General features: G+C 32.9%; 1 protein-coding gene and 1 non-coding gene across 2 annotated transcripts in view; one reads left to right on the forward strand and one right to left on the reverse strand.

The window, feature by feature from the left end:
• LOC123667606 (neural/ectodermal development factor IMP-L2) overlaps nucleotides 1-12,583 on the forward strand; it is a 92,707-nt gene extending 80,124 nt beyond the window's left edge. The window contains exons 2-7 of the mRNA XM_045601479.1: nucleotides 4,612-4,747; nucleotides 5,609-5,769; nucleotides 8,177-8,339; nucleotides 10,591-10,784; nucleotides 11,600-11,722; nucleotides 12,453-12,583. Of these exons, the coding sequence (XP_045457435.1) occupies nucleotides 4,639-4,747; nucleotides 5,609-5,769; nucleotides 8,177-8,339; nucleotides 10,591-10,784; nucleotides 11,600-11,722; nucleotides 12,453-12,470 (768 nt within the window). The 5' untranslated portion in view covers nucleotides 4,612-4,638 and the 3' untranslated portion in view covers nucleotides 12,471-12,583. The remainder of the gene's footprint in view (nucleotides 1-4,611; nucleotides 4,748-5,608; nucleotides 5,770-8,176; nucleotides 8,340-10,590; nucleotides 10,785-11,599; nucleotides 11,723-12,452) is intronic.
• Nucleotides 12,584-18,034: 5,451 nt separating this feature from the next.
• On the reverse strand, nucleotides 18,035-18,107 carry Trnak-uuu. Its single transcript has one exon. It is a non-coding gene; the product is annotated as a tRNA-Lys (tRNA).
• Nucleotides 18,108-23,808: the final 5,701 nt, after the last annotated feature.

A 23,808-nucleotide genomic window follows, 5' to 3' on the forward strand; every position in this document is an offset into this window, starting at 1 on the left:
TGTACAATACATTAAAGAATTGTACAAAAGGCGCGTTTAAAGCTAAAAGCATTCTTTACCAGCCAACCTTAGGACGTACAAGAGCAGACGTTTTTTATGTTGTTCAGTTTTTACGACAGGAAATAAAAGATATATCATTAAATTTATTTATTTCATACGATATTAAATCATCATCATATCATCATTATTCCAGCCTATTGCAGTCCACTGCTGGACATAGGCCTCCACAAGTTCGCGTAAAAAATGCGTGAACTCATGTGTGTTGCCCATAGATATTAAATAATTACATTAATTTTTAATTACATTGTAAGGCTTCCAGTAGGATGTAATTATGTTTCTGGGGTTTAGAAACACAATACACACAAATGCCAAGATCAACAAACGCCTAGTACAACACTAATTTCCCATGACCACTGCCAGAGCAATAATTAAATTAATTAATTTTGATCGTTAATAAAATTACAACTATTTGATAAATGAAGTTCTATGTTAACATTAAATTTGACAATATAATAATGATAATAAATACTTTTTAGTGGACACTACAAAGAAATATTACAAAAAAAGTGATATAAATGATATACTACAAAATTGTTCAATTTTGGACACAAAAAAGTGAAAAAAAAAAATTCATTAGTCATTTTTTTATTAAAGAATAATTTTTAAAAATATTTTGCGATAATAGTTACAAAAAAAGAGATTTCAAAAGAACGGTAACAAAGTTGAGTATCATCACCCTTATAATAAAATAATATTCTTTAAAGTTAAATTTCACACCCCTTTTCCCCTTTTCCCTCAAGCTCTAAGCATCGGTTATTAGTGTTAAACTTTACACGAGTGTGTGCGTGTATTTTTCAGTTTGGAATCCAAGAAGCCGCCTATATATATAACGCCAATCAAGTGCCGGCGTTTAGTTCGGCCAATGCTCTTGCGCACGCGCCTATTTTCAAAAAGCGTTCGATTTTTAAAAGTATTACTAGAATTCGATTTTTGAAATTTTATGCCTTTTTTTCTTTTTTAATTTTTTAATAGTGGTCTGTGATTGTGAATTTTATTTTAGTGGGTAGGGTTTTTTATCGCGAGTGGTTATTCTTTTTTAATATTTGTTTCGTCTAAAAAGGTATGTTTTTTATTTTTATTAATTATATTTGTTGAAATATTTTGTAACAGATTATTTTTTTACTTATAAATATTTTAATAATTATTAACATAATATAGGATTAATATTTGTCGGCAAAATAAAAAAAAAATCATCCAATATGTCAAAATCAAAAGAAAAAGTTCTTATTTGAAACAGATTTCAAAAGAACTTCTGATAAAATTAGTCATTTTACACATTAATCATTAAAAAAAATTAATTCTTGTTAATATTAAGAATCTTTATTGCGAATCTGTGCGTGGTACCACCGCGATCAGATTTATTTAGATTCTGCGGAGAAAAATTAAAAATAAAACTCCGCAGTTACTGTTTAAAAAATATGTGAATTATTAAATCAATAAAATAAGTAACATTAAACGTTTTTATAGATTAATAAATCTATGTACTATTATAATAGTAAAACACTGAACGAAATGTATAGCAATGCATGATGCAATAAAACATACCTATTTCTTATCTAAAGACAAATCGATTTTTTTTTTATCTTACTTCCGAATAAGATAACGCGCCGTATTTGGGACAGGCTTGGAATCAGGGATACGGTTTTTTCAGGGATTTTTTTACGTTTTTTTTTTACTGGTGATTCATAACTGACCCAATTTTTTTTGTACATTCCTTAGAACTATTTTTTTTAATAAAGTGTTCTTGTTTAGCTTAAAGGCTTTATATATTTTTTGGTATTTTATTTAAATTGAACGCTACAGTATTGAATTGAAAATAAATGTGTATTATATAGAAAACGATTTAATACTTTAGTTGCGATCGTCAGCCAAATTGTCCGTCAACAAATTCAATCCGCTCCTATTCGCAACTATTTTTCCGACACTATTATTATCGAACAACGATTTTTCTTTTCAAAGTTTTTTTATAAAAGTTTATAAAAATACGATTTAATGGATTTCTTTTTTTTCAATTATTCATTTTATATACTCGTAATAGTTTGGTAAATTATTGTCTATCATATTTCTCGTAACTGTTGTTCTTTCTTTTTATTAATAAAGTTATGAATAATCAGTATTGTAGCTAATAGAACAAATCAAATAAATAAATAAATTATAACAATGTTATAGATAAGAATCATTTTCGTGAGATTTTACGGAAATAATATTACATATATCGACAAAGTCAAACGTCGGAACTTTTTGTCCAAAGAACATAAAATAATTTTATTTTTATTTATTATTTATTTATTCTTAATGTACACCAAAGCACAGACACATATAAAGAAAGATATAATACAAGATATACAAAGGCGATCTTATCGCTAAATAGCGATTTCTTCCAGATAACCTTTGGGTACTGGACATGATACAGTAGCAGCGGTTAGAAGTGTGCACGTATTAAGGAAATAAATTTTGAACTATCCATTTCAGAATCAAGAAATCAAGCAAGAATTTAATTCTATTAAAAAAATATTTTTTTATTAATACTGAGTAGAAACTATTAAATAAAAACAATCGCTAAACTCGCGTTACAATAAAATAACATGCAGAACCCATGTTACTAAGAATTTTACAAAAAACAGAAAACAATAATATCGTCTGTGCCAAAAATAAAAGATCATTACTAAAAATAAGTTCAAATGGTTTTGTATTTTTGATTTTACATCTTCAAAAATGCTTCCAAAAACATAAAATCAAAATTGAATATATTTTTTTCCTTGGAAGCACTTCTCAGAAAATAAAAAAAAATCACTTAATGTTTTTGATATCTGTATTCAAAAAAAAAAAGGTTAGGCTTCTGTACCAAAACGGAACTTTTTAAAGTTTATTGGCCTATATAGATCGAATACATAATATTTTTAAAATTTAAATACCACGGAAACCTAAGTCCGTAAAACCGAATGTCATGCAATTCATACAATTTTTTTGTCGAAAAAGCATTTTTGTAGCGTAATAAAAAAAACTACAGATTATTAAACATCTCTAAGTCACATTCAATCTTTCTATCAGTGTAAGTTTAATACAAGCTAATGTTGGTATAAGCTAAACAAAAAATAACAATAACCACACAAGTAAAAAAAAGGGAAAACCCCACATTAAACCAAAATTCATCGACATCTTTTTGTTATACCCAATCGTAAAAACTGCAATATAACTTCGATGCAATAAGCGTAAAAATCGGTATTAACAAAAACGAGTCACCGAAATGTGCGAGCATAACTTCTGAACACTGCAACGATTTTTTTATTCGTGTTCTTATAATTATAAAAATATTGTTATTATTATATTAATTAATAAAAAATTATATCGCTTCGCTCCAGGCTGTAATATCCCACTACTGATCATAGGCCTCTTCCCCCATGTAGGAGAAGGATCAGAGCTTAATCCACCACGCTGTTCCAATACGGGTTTAAGCATATATTCCCTACTATGAGTAACTATCGCTATACCTATATCGCGGACCGAGGGCTTAGGGTGCTCTCCGGGGCACAGTGAGTGGGGAGACCCACAAGGACTGCAACAAACACCCAGACCACGGCAAACATCTGTATGGCCAATAAAAGTGTTTGTCATGTGCGAGGATCGAACCCGCAACCGCTAGCACAACAACTCCAAACTAGTGCTGTGACCGAATTTATGATTACTAAATTTATTTTTCAACACAAATTTCATCGACCAGTAATACAACGTAAGTAGACGAAAAAATAGTCAAATCACGCGTTATTAGAGATACGAGTATATCAAAAAGTACTGGTCAGATCACAGTTAAATTCAAATGAGACCATGTAAACAAGTACCATTTTCCGATTAAAGAAAGAATCATTGACATAGGTAGGTAACATAGAACTAGCCTGTTGGCGCAGTTTGTAGTGACCCGGATTTCTGCTCCGAGGGTTGTGGGTTCGATTCCCACCCCGAGTCTGGGTGTAATATACAAATTTATTTATACATTTATATATGTATTATTTATAAGTATGTTTATCGAAAAAAATATACATGTAGCTATACCAGACGGCTGTTACCTATAACACAAGCATTAAGTTGCTTACTTTAAGAACAGACGACCGTCTGTGTATTGTGTAGATATTAATTTATTATTTAAAAAAAAATAGGTCCTCGGTAAAAGTTATTATATACATAAAAAATTGAGTCGAATTGAGAACCTCCTCCGTTAATAAACTCGATCATACTTTTTGAGCTTTTGCATTAAAAAGTCAATAAAAATCGTCTTTATAATATTAATATAGATAATCTTAAAAAAATTTACTCTGAAACCTTCAATACAAAGTTTTTAAAGCTTTAGAACAAGCGCGGATCAGTTTTTATTATCATCAGTTCAAAATTTTATTTGTACGATTTAATGCATTGTTAACACTTATGTCCTGTAAATTATTACATATCTTTTGAGTCGTGAACACAGCCTACATTACAGATATTCATATGAACTTTAGTAAAACAATGAGCTAGTAAATCTAAGCAAATACTAAATAAATGCTACTTTTGTTGCAGATTAATCCAAGAATCTCAATAAACATAATGTATCTAATATACATTTTCGCGGTAGCGCTGCTCGGCTGCAGCAGGGCAGCGAACATCAACAAGCACATCAAGTTACTCGACATCGAAAACCAGATACAAACGAATGGTATGTCTATGATTGTCTGATGTATATACATCTTAAATATAAAATTCCCGTATCACAATGTTAGTTACCATACTCCTCCGAAACGGCTGGACAGATTTTTATGAAATTTTGTGTGCATATCGGATAGGTCTGAGTATCGGCCAACATCTATTTATCATACCCCTAAGTTATAAGGGGGCGAATTAATGTTAGGTTATATATGGCAAAACAACGTTTGCAGGGTCAACTAGTAGTAGTATTAAGCTAGAGCAGAAGAAAATATTTTTCTCAATTCTTGACTAGCAGATTGTTGAGGCAGGCCACATCAGCAAATATCTGGGGCTAGATTGAAAAACTACCTTATAAGTTTACATAAGTTCACAACCAAATGATACTGCTCTCAAATTGTATTATATTTTTGCGGTCACTAAGGTAACCAGAGCTCTTAATATGCGCTGTGTTGATAGCGGGTATCGGCAGCAAGTTTGTGATACTCCTGGGTTGCAAGCACCAGCTACGTAAGCTGATCAAGCCGACCGTTTGCTTGTCAATATATATTCACTCGTCTTCCCTATGGTAAAAATATTACACGCACGTAAGAAGCTATACTTCATTGGCTAGCTAACTACACGTTTCAAACTTCTTCTTCGTTGACTAGCTAACTTCAGTATGTCGGTTTTTCGTGATGGTATGCGCGCGCTTCGTACAAATTTACTTTCATCATTGTTCTCTAGCGCACCATTAGAAGTATAACTTCAAAAAAAAATAATCTCTTAAAAAGCAACCGCCTAAAGTTGCAGTTAGTGATGCAGACATCCATCCTGCAACTGCTAACAATACGGTACAAAACTCTTTTAAAAAGTACATTCTAATCTCCAATAGGTGTAAAAGTCCATACGTCAAAACGCTTCCTAACCATCATCCGAAGACCGAGCGCCCACACCGCCCACCGGCCCGGTACAACGCTTGAGATCACTTGCGAGGCGATAGCTGCACCAGCGCCCTCTATACACTGGTTCAAGAACGACGCCCCGGTTTATAAGGTATATGAAAGCTTTATAAAAGTAGGAATCAACCAATTAGTCCGTATTTATGTTACCGCTGGGCGTAAACCTTCTCTGAATACTATAAAGTATGAGAGCAAAATCACAAGACCAGAGAGACCGAGACCTAGATCTACCATAAGCGGGTGCAAAATCTGCAAACGTTAGCGAATAATGGTAACCACGAGATATAGTCATCAGCAGTGCATACACTTATAGTACACGAGATTCCCTAAGAACATAAACCTATCTCACTGGACATGAACAAAAAAATTGACAGCCCTGGGGCGACGACTAGGGTTATGTCTTTCTGACTGATATTAGTACACCAAAAAGATGTTCCCTAGTCGTAATAACGCAATATCTTTGAAATCCAGATCTGGGTGTAAGTTTTCCAGTGCTTGTATTGTAGCAGTCTTTCCTTTGTCTTATGGAGCTTTTTATTTTATCGTTAGGTTTAATTACTGCCAGCATATACATAAAGGTAGATCGATTCATATCATCACTTTCTTACATCTTATAATATACATAAATTACGCGTAACTTTGTGCGCGATGGACTCCTAAACTACTTACGGCCGAACCCAATATTCAATCTAAAGATAGAGATAGGTAGTTATCATCGACTGCTAATAACTAACTATCTATCCTTTGTAGTTGTCCCAATAATTCGCATAGGGGACTACTATCTCCAGTTAGCTATAGATAGACCGGCTACCTGAGCTCTTCCTTACATTCTAGTATACGCAGCGTCACAGATGGCCTCAGTTATGTTACACAGATGTTTTGTAGTATTTAAATTTTTCATACAAATTTTATTCATATTAAAGTAATCTTGTTTTATAAAAATATGGACAAATTAATTTTTACACAGACTTTTTAATTTATAATAAATGATATTATTTTAATATGGAATCCATGGTAAATCTAGTAACGGAACGTTTTAACACGACACGAAAAGACGCTGCGACGCCATTACGCTTTATTGAATCGTTGTTTCGTTTGAATTTGTATAATTTTTTTACAAATCAAAATTCAAATTATACAAATCATTGCAAATTATAGGTACAATCATTCACCAAATTGTTTGTTTTATTCACAAGATGAGTAAAGTAAGTATTATTTCACAAGAAACATATTATTTTTATTCAATTAATTGTTGCAAAATAGCAATATCACTTGAACTGCTACTTGAACTTGAGTCTGCCATTATTTTTCACTCGAAATTAATTTTATTTTAAACAAAGAAAATACTTTTTCAATTAATAAATCTTAGTTATCCCCCGAAAACTATAGATCGGATATTGTTGTTACTAAAGATAACCAACGTTACTGACAGATAGAACTCTATTATTATTGGGACGCTTACACTGTCATTTTCATACGAACTGTTATCTCTAGTAAGCTATCCTCCCACTCGTCGATAGACAGCTTTGAAGGATAAGATTGCCTATCGTCGACAAGTTTATTGGGTCAGTAAAATGAATGATAGATAGATATTTCTGTCTCTAGTAGGACCAGAGATAGATTGAATATTGGGTTCGGCCGTTAACCGATTTTAATGAAATTTGGCACAGATACTAACTTTGTCCAGCTTAAAATATAGGCTATATTTTATTTCGGTATATATAATTATTATATAAATAAGGCGGTACGAAGTTCGCCAGGTCAGCTAGTATCTTAAAAGAAACTGCGAGCTTGAATTTATTCTTGTAAAAGGAGATATGTACATAAATTTTGAGCTGTGGAATGAAATTGGAACATGCAAAATGTACAGCAATACATTCTAGAAAGTCTTGTATTTCGAATGAATGAATAAATGAATTTGTTCGCTCAAAATTCATATAAATATGAAAAACTTATAATTTTACATTCAGAAACTAGACATTACCAGAATTAAAAGATAGTTGGCTTTAAATAGTATTTATAAACGCAAATGACGAAATGATGTAAAAAAATTGTACACAAGGTTTTTTAGACGTTTTGAGTTTGATGTTAAAATACTTAAATGTGTTAAAAATGTTAAATTTAGACTATAATATAGATACATTTTCAGATTACGTATTTAAATTAAATTACCCTATTACTTCTACCTAAATTACTTCATTACCTTTAGTGGGGTAGATTGCAATTAATATTACCTAATGAAGTATTAATTACTTTTACAAGTATAAAAAATACTAAAATTTTAAATATAAGTTATGTTTATTAAAATAAATTATGTTAACTATTAATTACTTTTAATAATGACCTAAAAATGATTTAAAAAAAAACAGAAAAAACAAGAGCGCGCTGTGTGTCAGACGCTAATCGACAGACCCAATAAATGGCGTTTAAAAGTTAACATAATTATGAAATCTAAATGTGTACAAACAAAACTCAAGTCTCAATAGTTAATTTATTTCCAGCATGACAAAGAATCTAACGAAATAATAGACACAAACCCGACTTCTCTCGCGAGGATGTCGTCCACGCTACTCATATCGCGGACGGAGGAACCCGCGGAGTACACTTGCCTCGTGGTCGCCGGTCTGAACAAGGCACGAGCTTCGACTATCGTATACAGCACAGGTATTTATATATTTTAACATTCAAATATCTAATACTATTTTTAACCGACTTCCGAAAAAGAAGGAGGTTTTCAATTATAATAATAATATATATAGTTGAAAGAGGTCGACAATATTGATTAGATATTTTAGCTAAACTGTTTTAAAGTGTTAATATCTAAAGTTTAAGTATAGAGTTTATTTGACTTATTTCGTAATGGTTTTATTAGCAAAAACTTTTGAAATAATAATTTTTAATTTTATTTAAAAAATGTCCAACATTATCTTATAGGACAAATGTATATTTGTATGTATATATACCATGACAATTAATCGATTCAGTCTTTAACTACCCACTGCTGGGCATAAGCCTCTTTTTCCATGTAGAAGAAGGATCGGAGCTTAATTCACCATGCTGCTCCACTGCGGATAGGCGGATATATTCCCAACTATGAGAATGTACATAGGAAATTTTAATCGCTAAGAATTATAAAACTTTTCATTTATAATAAATATAATTACTTCCGTTTCCTGTGTATTCAAGGTGAAGGGTTAGGTAATTAGTGCCTCAAGGGACATAAAAACTGATTGTAACTTGACATTGGCGATACAGAACATACTTGACAGTTGCTTTCGTCCATGATCTTACTAGCTTGAAGTCTGGCCCTGTACAAATCCACAATTAAATTATACTTTACTAAGTTTAAATTAATAAATAAATCATTTGTTATGCTGTTAAAACCTTGTATTAGTGTGCGAAAGTGTAAATAAATAAATAAAAATTGATTATCTTAAATCCCTAAAAGTATGCGAAACTTACAAAAAAACTTAATTCCGCGATAAAATCCGAAAAAGTTGTTTCAGTTTAATGAGTGAAATTAGCGTAAACATTAGAAAACAATGAATAATTTTTGATTCGAAGCAATTGTTTCGGAGATTATATATTAGTTATTGATAAATAAAAACCACCTTTAATGCTAAAAGTATTCAGATCAATTTAGGTCAACTAATGAATCAACATACAGAGTTATGATTCATTTAAAACTTTCTTTGATATTTTTAAATGTACATAATATATAACAATATTATCTCGTAAACATTCATAAATAATTATACACGTGCGTACAAAAATAGTAGTACAGTTGTTTTACACATCCGTTATCAGCTGCCCAAGCTTATGAATTAATTGATACAGGAAACGATAAGTTCTGTAACTTACAATGGTTTCATATTTTAATATAATGTTGATAATAATTAACCCGGTGGAGTTCGTACTGCCGTTTTATTTTTGGATATATTTCGATTTAGTTTTTAAAGTTATAACCTCTTTTGGTGAGTTAGGCAAAAATTATGGGAATAAAAATGAATAAATAATTCAATAGTACATTCTTGATGCGTATGGCTAAAGAATGGAACTCTCTACCAGCGTCTGTGTTTCCGGGGGACACAACCTGGGGAACTTTAAGTCGCGAGTGAATAGGTTACTTCTAGTTAAGCGTGCTTTACCCAAGACCGCATTCTCACTTAACATCAGGTGAAATAGTGGTCAAATGCAAACCTATCTAATTATAAAAAAAAAATGAGAGGAAATTTTTAAAATGCGTGCGTACACCGTCACAAAAAACCGACATTCTGAAGTTAGCTAGTCAACGAAGAAGTTAGCAACGTGAAGTTAGCTAGCCAATGAAGTATAATTTCTTACGTGCATGCACGCACACACACACTTCTTTTATAAAAAACCAGATTCTGACAATAACAAACAGACAAAAAAACAAGAATTATCCAGTTTAGTACAGTCCTACGGAAGTTATGCAAGAAGATAGATACAATTCGGTAATTCATTTTTATGACTATCAATTAATTATTAGAATAACGGAATTGAGGAAAAGTGGACTTAATTATTTTCGAAAATAAGCTCTCGACTTCAAGAATGTATAAAATAAAAATAAAATAGATTTTCTAGAAATTACCCATAATATAAAAGAATGACCGCATTATCGCCTGCGACAGATTAATATCTAACACACATAACGATTGAATAACTATCAGAAACATAAAATATGCCATAAAAACTTTGGCAGATTTGTAAGCACTGAAGTAATGTTCACTTCATTAATAATAATTTTTAGAAGAAAATCGAATTCGTTATTCGTTATATAAATTACTACTGATCAATGATTATTTTAACGATTTAAGACTAAATTTTTAATGAAATCAATTTGCGAAATGACTATTCCTACAAAGTTCTACTAATATGTTCATTTTGTCAACAGATGGCAGCACCGAAATAACGGAACGCTCTAAACTTGTACCCCTGGCGCCGAAAATCCTAGTTTCATATAAAATAATTTTAGATACAATAGGTAGTAACATCGTACTACCCTGCAGGGTGAAAGGACACCCGCGACCCAAAGTTGTGTGGTCAAATAAAGACGGTGAAATCAAGAAAAACAATAAAAGAATGAAGGTGAGATTACTATTTTATTTTAGATACCTATTTAATTTATATTTTTACACTGTTGTATTCTAAAATTTAACATTAGTATCTGTAAGTTATTTTTGTTACAATGTAGTATTGCTATTCGTCAAAAGATGGCACTGTAAATCCACAATTTAGTTGATTAATCACTTGATAGATGGCGCTAAATGTACTTTTTTTATGTTAAAAATAGAGTCAAAAGTTCTGTCACAAATAAAAAATAACAGTTTTAAATTAAAATCGGGTGTAAGTTTTCTTTGTAGCTTTAGATACATCATTAAAAAAACGAGTGTACTTTATACCACACGACTGAAGTCAAACTTTTGCGCAATAGGCCTGCACTTTGTCTTAGATATAAAAAACGTATCTGGCTATTAGAGAAACAGAGAAAGAAAATGTGTGCACCTCTCGCTCTTGCTCCGTTCGACTCACCCAATCACATTTTTCGTAACGCTCTCGTCACACATTCACCAGCTTATTCCTCAAGTCAATTTTAAGCTAAGTTACAACTACTTACAAAATATGCAGGTTAAAATTATGTAACATACATGTCAGGTCAGCAGCAGTCACAGCGCTCGCTGTGCTGGCGGTCATGGGTTCGATCCCCGCTCACGACAGACATTTGTATTAACCATATAAATGTTTGTCGTGGTCTGGGCGTTTGTGCTTGTGTATTGTGTGTTTTCGGACCCCCAACACAGAAGAAAATCTTAGGGGGGCCGTTGAGTTGAAACATTTATTTATTTATTTATTATTATTTATTATTATTATTTGTTATTATTTATTTATTATTTTTATTTCAGGTGCTCCGTTCGGGCGAGCTCGTGATAACGTCTCTGCAGTGGGAGGACTTAGGCGAGTACTACTGTCAAGCCAGCAACACCTTCGGAAACACTCAGATCTCGACGTACGTCTATCCGGCTCTGGTGCGTATTAATAATCTATATTATATATTATTAATAAATACAATACACAGGCCGAAGATGGGTAGCAGCGTCTTCGGTGCGACAAAGCCAGCCCTGCGGTCACCGACCCGCCTGCCCAGCGTGGTGACTATGGGCAACACACATGAGTTTACGCCATTTTTGGTGCGAACTTGTGAAGGCGTATATCCAGCAGTGGGCTGCGATAGGCTGGTGGTGATAAAAACAAATAATGCAACAAAATCATACATTTTATACATAGCTTCATATGAACGACAGTCTTTTTCATTCATAGCGTGATATTGTATAGCCTACCTTCATGAAACAGGCTGTTCAACGTTATTCTTTTGAAAAATTAATCATAAGATTATCTTTAAATGAAACGCATTATGTGTTTTATTCAATACTTGATCAAAAGTGCAAAAGTGGTCTTATTCGTACTAGCGATCTCTTACAGACAACTTCTGTAAATAGAGTAAATATAAAATCAATATATATAAAAATGAATGTTTGTCTGTATGTCATTGTAGAATCGTAATTTATGCAGTTGATCATGTCATGATCTTCAGCAAAGTGTTGTGCATGAGCCCACAAAGGTTCCTGAGTTGGTACGACCAAAAAACATAGCTACGCGCATAGGGTACAGCTAGTCAATAATACTATAAACAGTACCTACTCGTAAGTATATTCATAATATTACTATATTTCTTAGTAGTGATTTTTTTTCTTACAGCCAAATAAAGACGGATAGTCAACAGCAAGGAAAACCAGGTTCCTGTTTGTAGTTAAAATATGTAGGAGCGCTTCACACGTTCAACGAAAAACGCTGCGACACGATTTATAATAAATGAATTACATATTAAATTAATTAGTTTTCTGTGTAATTTGTAAATAAATACTACGACCAAATAAAAAAATATTTGTAAAAATTTCGGCTGGTCCGAACAAAAGATTATTTTTTTATGTAATAATGATGTGTTGTACGCGTCGCTTCTTTATATACTTATAGCTTTATATAAAATAGATATAAGATATGTAGAGATCGTAATATATATAAACTGCTATATATATAGTGCTTTTTATAAAATAATATGAACTGTTTTGTCAAATTGTCAAAATGTCTTCCTTTAAAACATACGTTAAAGGTATATTTTTATAGCTTAAAAGTGATTTTATTATATTCCTATATAATGTATAAATATGTTTTGTGAATTACCGACATTGACGCATATTTGATATGTATATTTTTACTTAAACAAAATCGTAGCGTTATGACAGCCCGTGTGAAGTTACTCTAACTGAATCGAATCTGCCTATTACTGTATTTTTAATTTAAACTATAATAAAACCAAGTATAATTTAAATGACTAATTGTGATCTATAATACTTTCTACTTTAGTAAACTGTGATGCCAAGTAGCTGTCGAAGTAAATAAATAAAACTGAAAAACCAAACTTTATTTTATTTTCCTCCCTATTTACTTAATTAACAATTTTATTCTGATAATTAAAAAAAAAGTGTGTGCGAACTTATGTACGCACGTAAGAAGTTATTATATTGGCTAGATCACTTCACGTTGCTAACTTCTTCGTTGACTAGCTAACTTCAGGGTGTCGGTTTTATTGTGACGGTGTGCGCGCGCATCGTTAAAATTCACTCATCATTTTTCCCTAACGTGTCAAAAGAAGTATAACTTTAAAAATGTCTAAGTTATCTAGTCTAGTAGTAGTAAGTCGGGTTTCGGTAACATACACAAATATAAACGCCCAGACCACGACAAACATATAATAATAATAATCATTTATTTCATATATAATCTATATTCTATGGATATGGAATAATTATTTTTCCAGCCGTGATAAGTCGACCTACTCGAGTGACATTAGCGTCATCGTCATCATCATTACAGCCTATACAGTCCACTGCTGGACATAGGCCTCCACAAGTTTACGCCAAAAATAACGTGAACTCATGTGTTTTGCCCATAGTCACCACGCTGGGCAGGCGGGTTGGTGACCGCAGTATTGGCTTTGTCGCACCGAAAACGCTGCTGCCCGTCTTCGGCCTGTGTATTTCAAAGCCAGCAGTTGAATGGTTATCCCGCCACCGGTCGGCTTTTTAAGTTCCAAGGTGGTAGCGGAACTGTGTTATTCCTTAGTCGCCTCTTACGACACCCACGGGAAGAGAGGGGGTGGCTATATTCTTTAGTATCGTAGCCACACAGTACATATACGACAATGCCGGCAAACAAACGTATGGACTAATGGCAAGCGGATACCATAGGCGACTCTACCATCGAGCCATCCCACAAGCTTTGGTCACCTTACTCACCACAGGAACAGAACACTGTATGACAGCATCTAGACAGATATAATCATCTGTATTGTTGGTACTGCCCCAGACGTACTGCTCCAGATTGAGCAGGATATAGCCTGTTGTGCACTACCTTGAAAAAAAGGGCAGACTAATTGATAATCTATACTAATATTATAAAGAGGTAAAGTTTCTAACTTTGATGGTATGTAGGGGGTAATCTTCGCAAATACTGATCCGATCATGAAAATTCTTTCACTAACAGAAAGCTACACTATTCAGTAGTGATATAGGCTATATTTTATTGTTATTGAACAAAAAATTCAGTGAAAAATAATAGTATATGTAAAGCATGTCGAAGAAATGCGAGCGAGATGAAATATATTTGAATTACAAAAATAATAATTAACACCCAACGAAGTGGGTACGGGTCGGCCAGCTAACGATATTTTGTTGAAAGTCTTGTTATAAATTTTGATGAGTTAAACATAACATTTACATTTGTATGTATGAATATTCATACATAAAAGGTATGTCTGTCTAAAGGTGATACAATTCAAAACGTGAATAGCGAAGCAATGCCTCTGTCATTACAGCTGTGCAACTTTCAATGATAATTAAATATAATTACTAGATGATTTGGATTGGCGTATATTATGTGCATAACATTAAGGAGTCGGTAATTCTATTATAATAAGTACGAAGCATTTAATGTCGTATACTGAAATATATTTTCTAAACTCAAACAGTATTATTAAGTATTGCTTTAAATCTATCTTATATATAAAATTCTCGTGTCACAGTGCTAGTTAAAATACTCCTCCGAAACGGCTGGACCGATTTTTATGCAATTTTGTGTGTATATCGGGTAGGTCAGTAGGAATTCGCGAGTTAGCTGGTGAATGCGAGACGAGAGCGTTACGAAAAGTGTGATCGAAAGTTGAGAGGGAGATATGAGTTAGTGAAGATAGAAAGAGAGTTACGTTTCGTATATTGTAAGGGTTAAATTAAAAAAGTTTTACTTCAGTCGTGTAGTCGAAAGTACACTCGTTTTATTGCAATGATATGAACTTGAATTTTAATCCTTACCCATACCTAAATGAAAATGCTAAAATGGCGCGTAACTTCCAAACTACTACACCAAATTAGATTATACATTTTTTGTACTTTTATCATTTATGAGGACAGTTTCAAATAATTAAAAAAAAAAATTGACAAATTCACGAAAAAAAATCCATTACGTGCCGTCGTATTTCATCGGGTCATCTACTATAATATAAAAACTATAACCTGAAATAAAATTAACATCTTACCATACTCACGATTTAAATTTAAAAAAAGAACGTAATTAAATTCGCGAACTACTTTTCAATAAATTATATACAAGTAATAAGCGAATCAACTTAAAATAAATCAATAACTAGTATTCAAACTATCGGAATGTTTATGAAGTATCCTTTGATCGACGCCATGATCGTTGCTGATCATTTCGGACATACGGATAAGTTTTGATTCGTGCGCGAAGATAATTGCGTACTATTTGTATATCTTCTGTGGTCTAATTTAGGATAATATAGCGATTTATCGTCATTTAAATTTATTGGAGTTTTTTGGACGATTTTCATTAAGGCCCCCTGTGTGAAAACATATGAGAAGTAAAATCTACTGAACGAATGACCTCGTTACGTTTTTCGTAACGCCATCTATCGGGAATGGCGTTCCGTTTGGCGTAACGACGTTTTCTAATAACGCCATCTAACCTTCGTCAGTTCCGATGGATAATGTTATTTGATTTTTTTATTTAGATTATGATTCATTTGATATGGACTTAAACTTTTTCTTAAACCAGTAAGCTTTTTTGTGCCTTAGACAGTCGATCTGAAGGAGTAAACTCCAGTCAAACGTCTGAGCTGACACACACTCTTTTTTATATAACTATACGTAATATGTTGAACTAAATGAGTTGCGTTAACGCGTCATCAAGTCAAGTCAAATCATGTTAACATAACTTGTAACCATGGAAACCCATGTCCATCAAACTTATATCAGATAAAACTTCAAACTTTATCTAGAATCTAGATCATTACTTTTTTTTTGTAAATTTACCTCATTACAAACACTGCATTTATAGAGTCGTCGTCTCTACGAAGTCAGTGTAATTTATCACTAAACAACTATATTACATTAGATGATTGTAATTATTCTTCGAGTATGCTTTGTTATTAAGCTTTATTAAAATATTTGTGGTAGGTCACAAAAAATTCATGCTCAAAATTGGAACAGCTCGAAGAGACAGTACCTCTACGATACGAAAAATCTAGCTAAACAATATTGTTCTCTTAGCTAAATAAGCTCTGATTTGTTCCAGTGATTAGTAAGTTAACCAGAGCTTCTGGGGAGGGTCGGGAGTAGGCAACTTATTTGCCACCCTAATATTATAAAAATAATAAAATAAATTATTCTAAGCCGCGTTTTGCTCATACCTCACTCCACACACAACAGCAATTAATCGATATTCGAGCGTGTTGAGACAGCTCACGACTTTAGATTAGGCAATGGACGAGCGGAGTTATGTGACGCGTCTAACTAGAACTAATACACTAGTTATAATTATGTTTTAGAACTATGTTTCTATAAGCCTATAAGATACATTATATATAGCGTTGAATATAAGCTTTGAATATTTTTATATTAAACTAGAAGACCTGGCGAACAACTATATTATTTTTACGTGAATATTTTATAAAACTTGTCTCATCAGTAAGGATTAGAAAAAAAAAATTGTTTTGTTGCTGTCGATCGGTAGTTGAAAATTCATCACTTCAGCCTATCGCAGTCCACTGCTGGACATAGGCCTCCACAAGTTTGCGCCAAAAATGGCGTGAACTCATGTGTGTTGCCCATAGTTACCGCAGGGCTGGCTTTGTCGCACCGAAGACGCTGCTGCTCATCTTCGGCCTACGGATTGAAAATATATACAATATAGCAATTACATTTTATTTATTTAGATTAACTAGTTGACCTTGCGAATTTCGTACCGCTATATATTTTTTTCTTAAATATAATAATTACATATATCAAAATAAAATATAGCCTATCTTTCAAGTTGAATCAAACTGCACACGGTGTGCAAATTTGATTAAAATCGGTTGAATAGTTTAGGAGTCCATCGCGGACCAACAACGTGACGCGTAATTTATATATAAGTATTGTTATATTCATAGCTTTATGTAGACTGTTTCTATTGCGTCATGCCATGTATTTTGTATTTTAAACAAAGTAATTGTCATCCATTGACAAAACAAACGTTTACCATAGAACAAATTCTACATTTTATAAAAATCGAGTCAAATCAAGTAATCTAACCGACTAACCATATATCTAGTGATAGTCTTTCATTGACAAAATTAAATAATCAAAGTACAAGAAAATATACACATACTCGTATTATGCTGAGAATAATTGGCAATAAGCTCACTAAAATAATTGCCTTTGCTCTCAAACGAGAAAAAAACCGACTTCAGTAACATCGACAAGTAATACAACGTAAGTAGACGAAAAATTAGTCAAGTAAATACGCGTTACCAAAGATTACTCAAAAAGTAGTCATCAGATCTCGATCACATTTAAATGGGACCACAAGACAAGCATAAGCTTTCGATTAAAACTAGAATGATCAAAATCGGTCCACACAGTCAAAAGTTCTGAGGTACCATAGATTAAAAACAATACAATCGAATTGAGAACATTCTCCTTTTTGGAAGTCGGTTAAAAAGTGGAATTAACAAACATTTAATACTGACACAGCTGCGCTTCAGTCAGACAAAATATTTTCGGCTAATTTTAGTTTGTATTGTATGCGCTTGGAGCGCTGTACACGATGTCTTACCAAGGCGAAGTTAAACTAAGCGATATTACCATTTTATTCAATAAAATATTATATTAAATTACATTAATTGATCAAATAAATAAAAAAAGAATTTTTATTAAAAAAAATATAGCCGCCCGAACAGGGACTTGAACCCTGGACCCTTGGATTAAAAGTCCAATGCTCTACCGACTGAGCTATCCGGGCTCGTACAGTGACAAACGAAATAGGTCATCGCTTTCTATATCTCTTTTGAAGTTCTATACTATACTATTTATATAAAATAATTCAGTAGTTTCTTACATCATTTTATTTCATACTAGCTTCTGCGCGCGACTTCGTCCGCGTGGAACAGAGACACGCGCAATACTTGATCATTATTTTGCTGCGATGTTATTTAAAACTGCGATATCTCTTGAGATATTACTCATTGAAATCGAATTATGTAAAAGGCAATTTTGTTTTAAATTAAATACTTGTGATGAATAACGTATTTATTTAGTTATGGATTAATATCATGTTTATAAAAACATCTTCGCAAATACTTAATACATTATTTTGGAACAAACTTGGTTTGCATAAAAAAGGTTATAATGAGCCAACCCTAAAAGATAGATATATGCTGTCGCGGACTTTTTTTTTAGAACTTTTAAAGAGGCTTAATTCTGTCATACGTGATTTTTGTGAAACTTTAACTGTTTTCACAGCGCACGCAGCGGAAGCTCTCAAAATGAAAAAAGAACCCCCGATTTTGAAACATGCTTCATTGGTGCTCCGCTCCTTTTGGTCTTAGCGTGATGATATATAGCATATTACCTTTCTAGATAAATGGGCTATCTAACACTACAAGAATTTTTCAAATCGGGCCAGTAGTTTCTGAGATTAGCGCGTTCAAACAAACAAACAAACAAAAAACAAACAAACAAACTCTTCAGCTTTATATTATTAGTATAGATAATAACATCCTTAAATAATACTTAATGTTATTTAAAAATCAACAATGTAGGTGTTTATACCACATAATACAGTAATACAACGTATGTAGACGAAAATATAACCAAGTAAATTCGCATTATCCAAGATTACTAAAAAAATAGTCATCAGAATTCGATAAAATTTAAATGGGATTATAAGACAAATATTAGCTTTCGAATAAAATAATAATCATCAAAATCGGTACACCCCATTTACACATTTAGAATTACATTACCAGTAAAAAATTGTGCTGTGTGGCTACGGCACTACAGAATTTAGCCACCCCCTCTCTTCCCGTGGGTGTCGTAAGAGGCGACTAAGGGATAACAAGGTTCCACAACCACCTTGGAACTTAAGAAGCCGACCGATGGCGGGATAACCATCCAACTGCTGGCTTTGAAATACACAGGCCGAAGATGGGCAGCAGCGTCTTCGGTGCGACAAAGCCAGTACTGCGGTCACCAACCCGCCTGCCCAGCGTGGTGACTACGGGCAAAACACATGAGTTCACGTTATTTTTGGCGTAAACTTGTGGAGGCCTATGTCCAGCAGTGGACTGTATAGGCTGTAATGATGAAAAAATTCTGAGGTAACACACCCATAAAAATTAAGTTCATTCAAATTTCTCCTTTTTTAAGTCTGTTTAAAACATACCCGCATTCAAACACTACCGTAACTCGTTAAAAAGTAACGCTACATCCTTACATTATACACCCATTACCCCATTAGATGCGTCCATATTTACCAAATCGCCGGCCTTGCTCTGAATCAATTTAATCGATAACTCCAATCGTGTACGCTTGTCATAATAGCGAACTCGTGCGCTTACGAAATTTTAGTGATGCGCCTTTCTATAATATTGTAGATGACCAGTTTTACATGATTATATTTATGAAGATATATTTCGAGCCAGGTTTTCCAGTTATGAATAAAGTTTATTATTCAAATAAGTTACGAATACACTTTAATAGTACGAGGTAGAACAGGTCATTAGGACTTGGAATATATCAATTAAAACAAATTACGAACAGAAATCTATACAAATAAATAAAATTGGAGTGTCTGTTTGTAATATTAAAATAACCGATTTTTTCTAAAGGCATATGGATGTATACACGGTACATATACCAAAATAACATTTCTTATAATTTCTTCTGTCTGTCTGTCTATTTGTTTGTTCCGGCTAATCTCTGAAACGGCTGGAGCGATTTTGACGGGACTTTCACTGGCAGATAGCTGATGTAATAAGGAGTAACTAAGGCCAATTTTATTTTAGAAATTTATTTATTTTGTAAGTCTGCCAACTAAACAATATTTTTTTTTTAATTCCACGCGGATGAAGTCGCGGGCACAGCTAGCATCTTATAAATATAGTGGATTTCGATAGTAAAAAGAAAAACGAGTGTACTTAAGACCACACGATTGAAGTAAAACTTGGTAAAACGTAACTCTCTCTCTTTCCTCCGTCAATCCGGATGTAACGGCGGATATCCGCCATGTAACGGTTTAATTGATAGACCACAATTTTTAGATTCACTTTTGCGTATAGAATATTTTATAAATACTAATTTAATAAGGGCCGGTTTCACGAGTTGTGGATCAACATTGTATACTTTTATCTGTTGGATAGCGTCATCCATCGAATAGCGTTATCCACAAACTGTGAAAAAGGACCTTTGCCTAACTGATGTTATAGCTTGGACGGTTTTATTTATGATGATATATTTAAGGTAATTCCGAAAGTAATTTGTGTGATTTATGAATGTATTTTGTCAAGTCATTGTGTGTAGCGAAATAGTACCCATTATTGTCTAACATCTGGTAAATTGTAGCTTACACGAAACTACTATAACATAGTAACATGTAGGCTTTAATATAGACATGAATACCTTCTCGATGTCCATTTAAGCAACATGCACTGAGTTACCTATAATTCTTAATAACATCAAGAAATTTTACGCCGCTTGTCCTAAAACGTTTTACATAATCAGTCACCAGTTATATGACTGGTCTAAGCTAGGTCTCCGTCCGGTGCTGACGATTATATTGTTTTTTTTTTTTGTATAAATAGATTTTTCATTTTTTTTAATATTGTCAAAGGCGTCAGTCAATATGACTTTTAGTTTTCATTGTTATTATTTTTTCTATTCTATGTCTTACTTCTAATATATATATTTTGGTAATTACTTCTTCATTGTATATCATTGAATTTTATTCGAATTCGAATAACACACCACCACCGTGGTAACATGGTATTTTTTTCGATAAAAATTATATCGATTAACGTTGGGCATCACTAAACTTTTTTTAGCATTCGTAATTGGCCTTAAATATAATTATATAGTATTGTTAGGAATAAATGAATAGTGGGCCTTAATATATAATAGAATTAGTATACAAGCGGGCCTGTTATGCAATACTTACTTAGTTACTTACTTTAATTAAGTTTTTGTGTAGACTTTCTAATTTTAATAATTATTTTTGAGCTGGTTACTCTAACAGATCTTTGCTTTTACAACTCGATAATCAGAAATCGTTAATCATTGACGCTATAATGCTTTGTTTCATAGTGTTCGTGTCATTGTAGCGTCATTGTGGTCTTATTAAGATTTTCAGATGAGAAATCTTCTTACCCTTGGTATGTAGACTATAACTGTAATATAACCTAATATTATAAAGATGAAATATTTGTTTGTCTGTTAAGGATAAACTCTAAAACTACTAGATTTATTTTAAAAATGTTCACACTGAGATTTAGATATTATAAACACACACAATATTTTGTTTTGTTAAAATAAATGAAAGATTTTAATGTCAGACCTTTGTCAAAAAAAAAAACAGGAAATATTTGAAGATCAATTGTTACTGTATTTATTGTTTTAATTTTTAGACTGTTATTTCAATAATTTCACCCTCTCTCTTTATAAATCTCTACTTTATTATATGTTAAATAGTAATTGAAAACTGTTTTGTACTACTGTGTGGCTACGGTACTAAAGAATATAGCCACCCCCTCTCTTCCCGTGGGTGTCGTAAGAGGCGACTAAAGGGGCCTACTCAAAGCACTGCTTGCAGGGCCTGCTTGCAGTTACTGCCGCAGAGGATGTTGCTCCACAAAGCACTGCAAATCATTTACGCGGCATACGTTGTCGTGTTCACTTGTGTTCTCTTTGTCCTTGCCTAAATTCGTCAGTTTTTATAAATGGCTCCTACATTATTCAAACACCAAAAAATAGCATTGGGTTTGACTGTATTGAGTACTTGTAGCGTTCAAAAGAAAAAAAGGAAGCACTGGTGTAAAAAAGTTTTATATTTTTCATGTAAAAGCGACATAAGCCTGCGACCGCATATCTTTGTTATGATAATGATCGTGGTTAGTTTTCCAAAGACATGGCAAATCCCTATACTATTAGATTACGTCCCTCCACACGTCTTTTTCTCGCTGGCTCATTTTTCTTGAAGAAAACAGAGCCAAACAAATAATATAATAAAACCAAACCAACTAACCACCAACTAACTGATTAATTGCTAAATGACAACCACTGACAAGACAAACCCCAGGTCAAATAGAGTAGACAAACGTCGCAATGTACCGACGTAAACAAAATGGTGGTCTAAATCGGCCCGACCGAGCTACACATGTCCCTGATTGCAGTTTACGGAGTGGGGAGATCGTGTGTCGGGCTGGCAGAACGACACTGCGGCCCTGCGACAGGGTGAACAATTAAAATATCGGCCCTGCATGCATACATACAATACGATCGGCAGTGGCACTGCAAGCAGGGCCCTGCAGGCAGTGCTTTGAGTAGGCCCCTTAAGGGATAACACAGTTCCGCTACCACCTTGGAACTTGAAAAGCCGACCGATGGCGGGATAACCATCCAACTGCTGGCTTTGAAATATACAGTCACCAACCCACCTGCCCAGCGTGGTGACTATGGGCAAAACACATGAGTTCACGCTATTTTTGACGTAAACTTGTGTCCTATAGTCCAGTAGTGAACTGTAAAGGCTGTAATGATGAAAACTGTTTTGATAACGATTTAGATATGTGCTATGGTATAAAATTATTATGTAATATTAATTTCCATAAAAATTAATAAATAAGTGAATAAATCAAGTGGACTACTTATTTTTTTTTAAATTCGTATTTCGACAAACAAACAACAAACCAGTACATCATTAACAAGTATTTAAAAATATTATATGAAAGCTAATAAATTGATTTAATTATTTTAATTAATGAGTTTTAATGGTGCCAAAATAATTCGTTTGATTTCAATGTCACGGAGAATAGAGAAGTCAAGATGGATATTAATCGGTGCCGTCGAGAATGCAACCTTCGAAGAAATTTGAAGACCGTAGAAATAGTAGGCATTTAAAAAATAAATTACAAGATGCATATTTTATTAAATAGAGTTTTGAAATAATGTAGCCTTAATGTAACAAGCAATAATAATTTTCTCCGTTAATTTTTTTTCGATGAGATGAAAAAAATTGCGTATGGTCATGTTATTTTTCGTAAATGTTTCTTTTTTGCCTTTTTATGCATACTATTTCCTGGCTTTGATAACTAGAAAAAAAAATCTAATTTTTAATACAGTTGCTCAAAAAGTGGCGTATTGCAGGGACGTATAGCGTTCGGGATGTGGGCTATTACATACTCGTGCTTTTTTTACCTTTCCCGAACTCGTGAGTTCTCTTTTCCAACTGTCAAAATAATGTATATTAAAAAGAAAAACCAACCATGAAGTTTATACTAAAAAAATTCATAGAAGTTTTTATGATTCATGCAAATACGTATATTTCTAAAAAGAAGCTACTAATTTGTTTCAATATCAGATTTAATGAGTTTGGTTAGGTTTCATTTCATTTCATCTCATTAAATTTCATTTTTCATTGCATATCAATAAAAAACTTCTACTGAAGATTA

This window comes from Melitaea cinxia, chromosome 28 (assembly GCF_905220565.1).
Source record: "Melitaea cinxia chromosome 28, ilMelCinx1.1, whole genome shotgun sequence".
Classification (NCBI taxonomy): Eukaryota; Metazoa; Arthropoda; class Insecta; order Lepidoptera; family Nymphalidae; genus Melitaea; species Melitaea cinxia.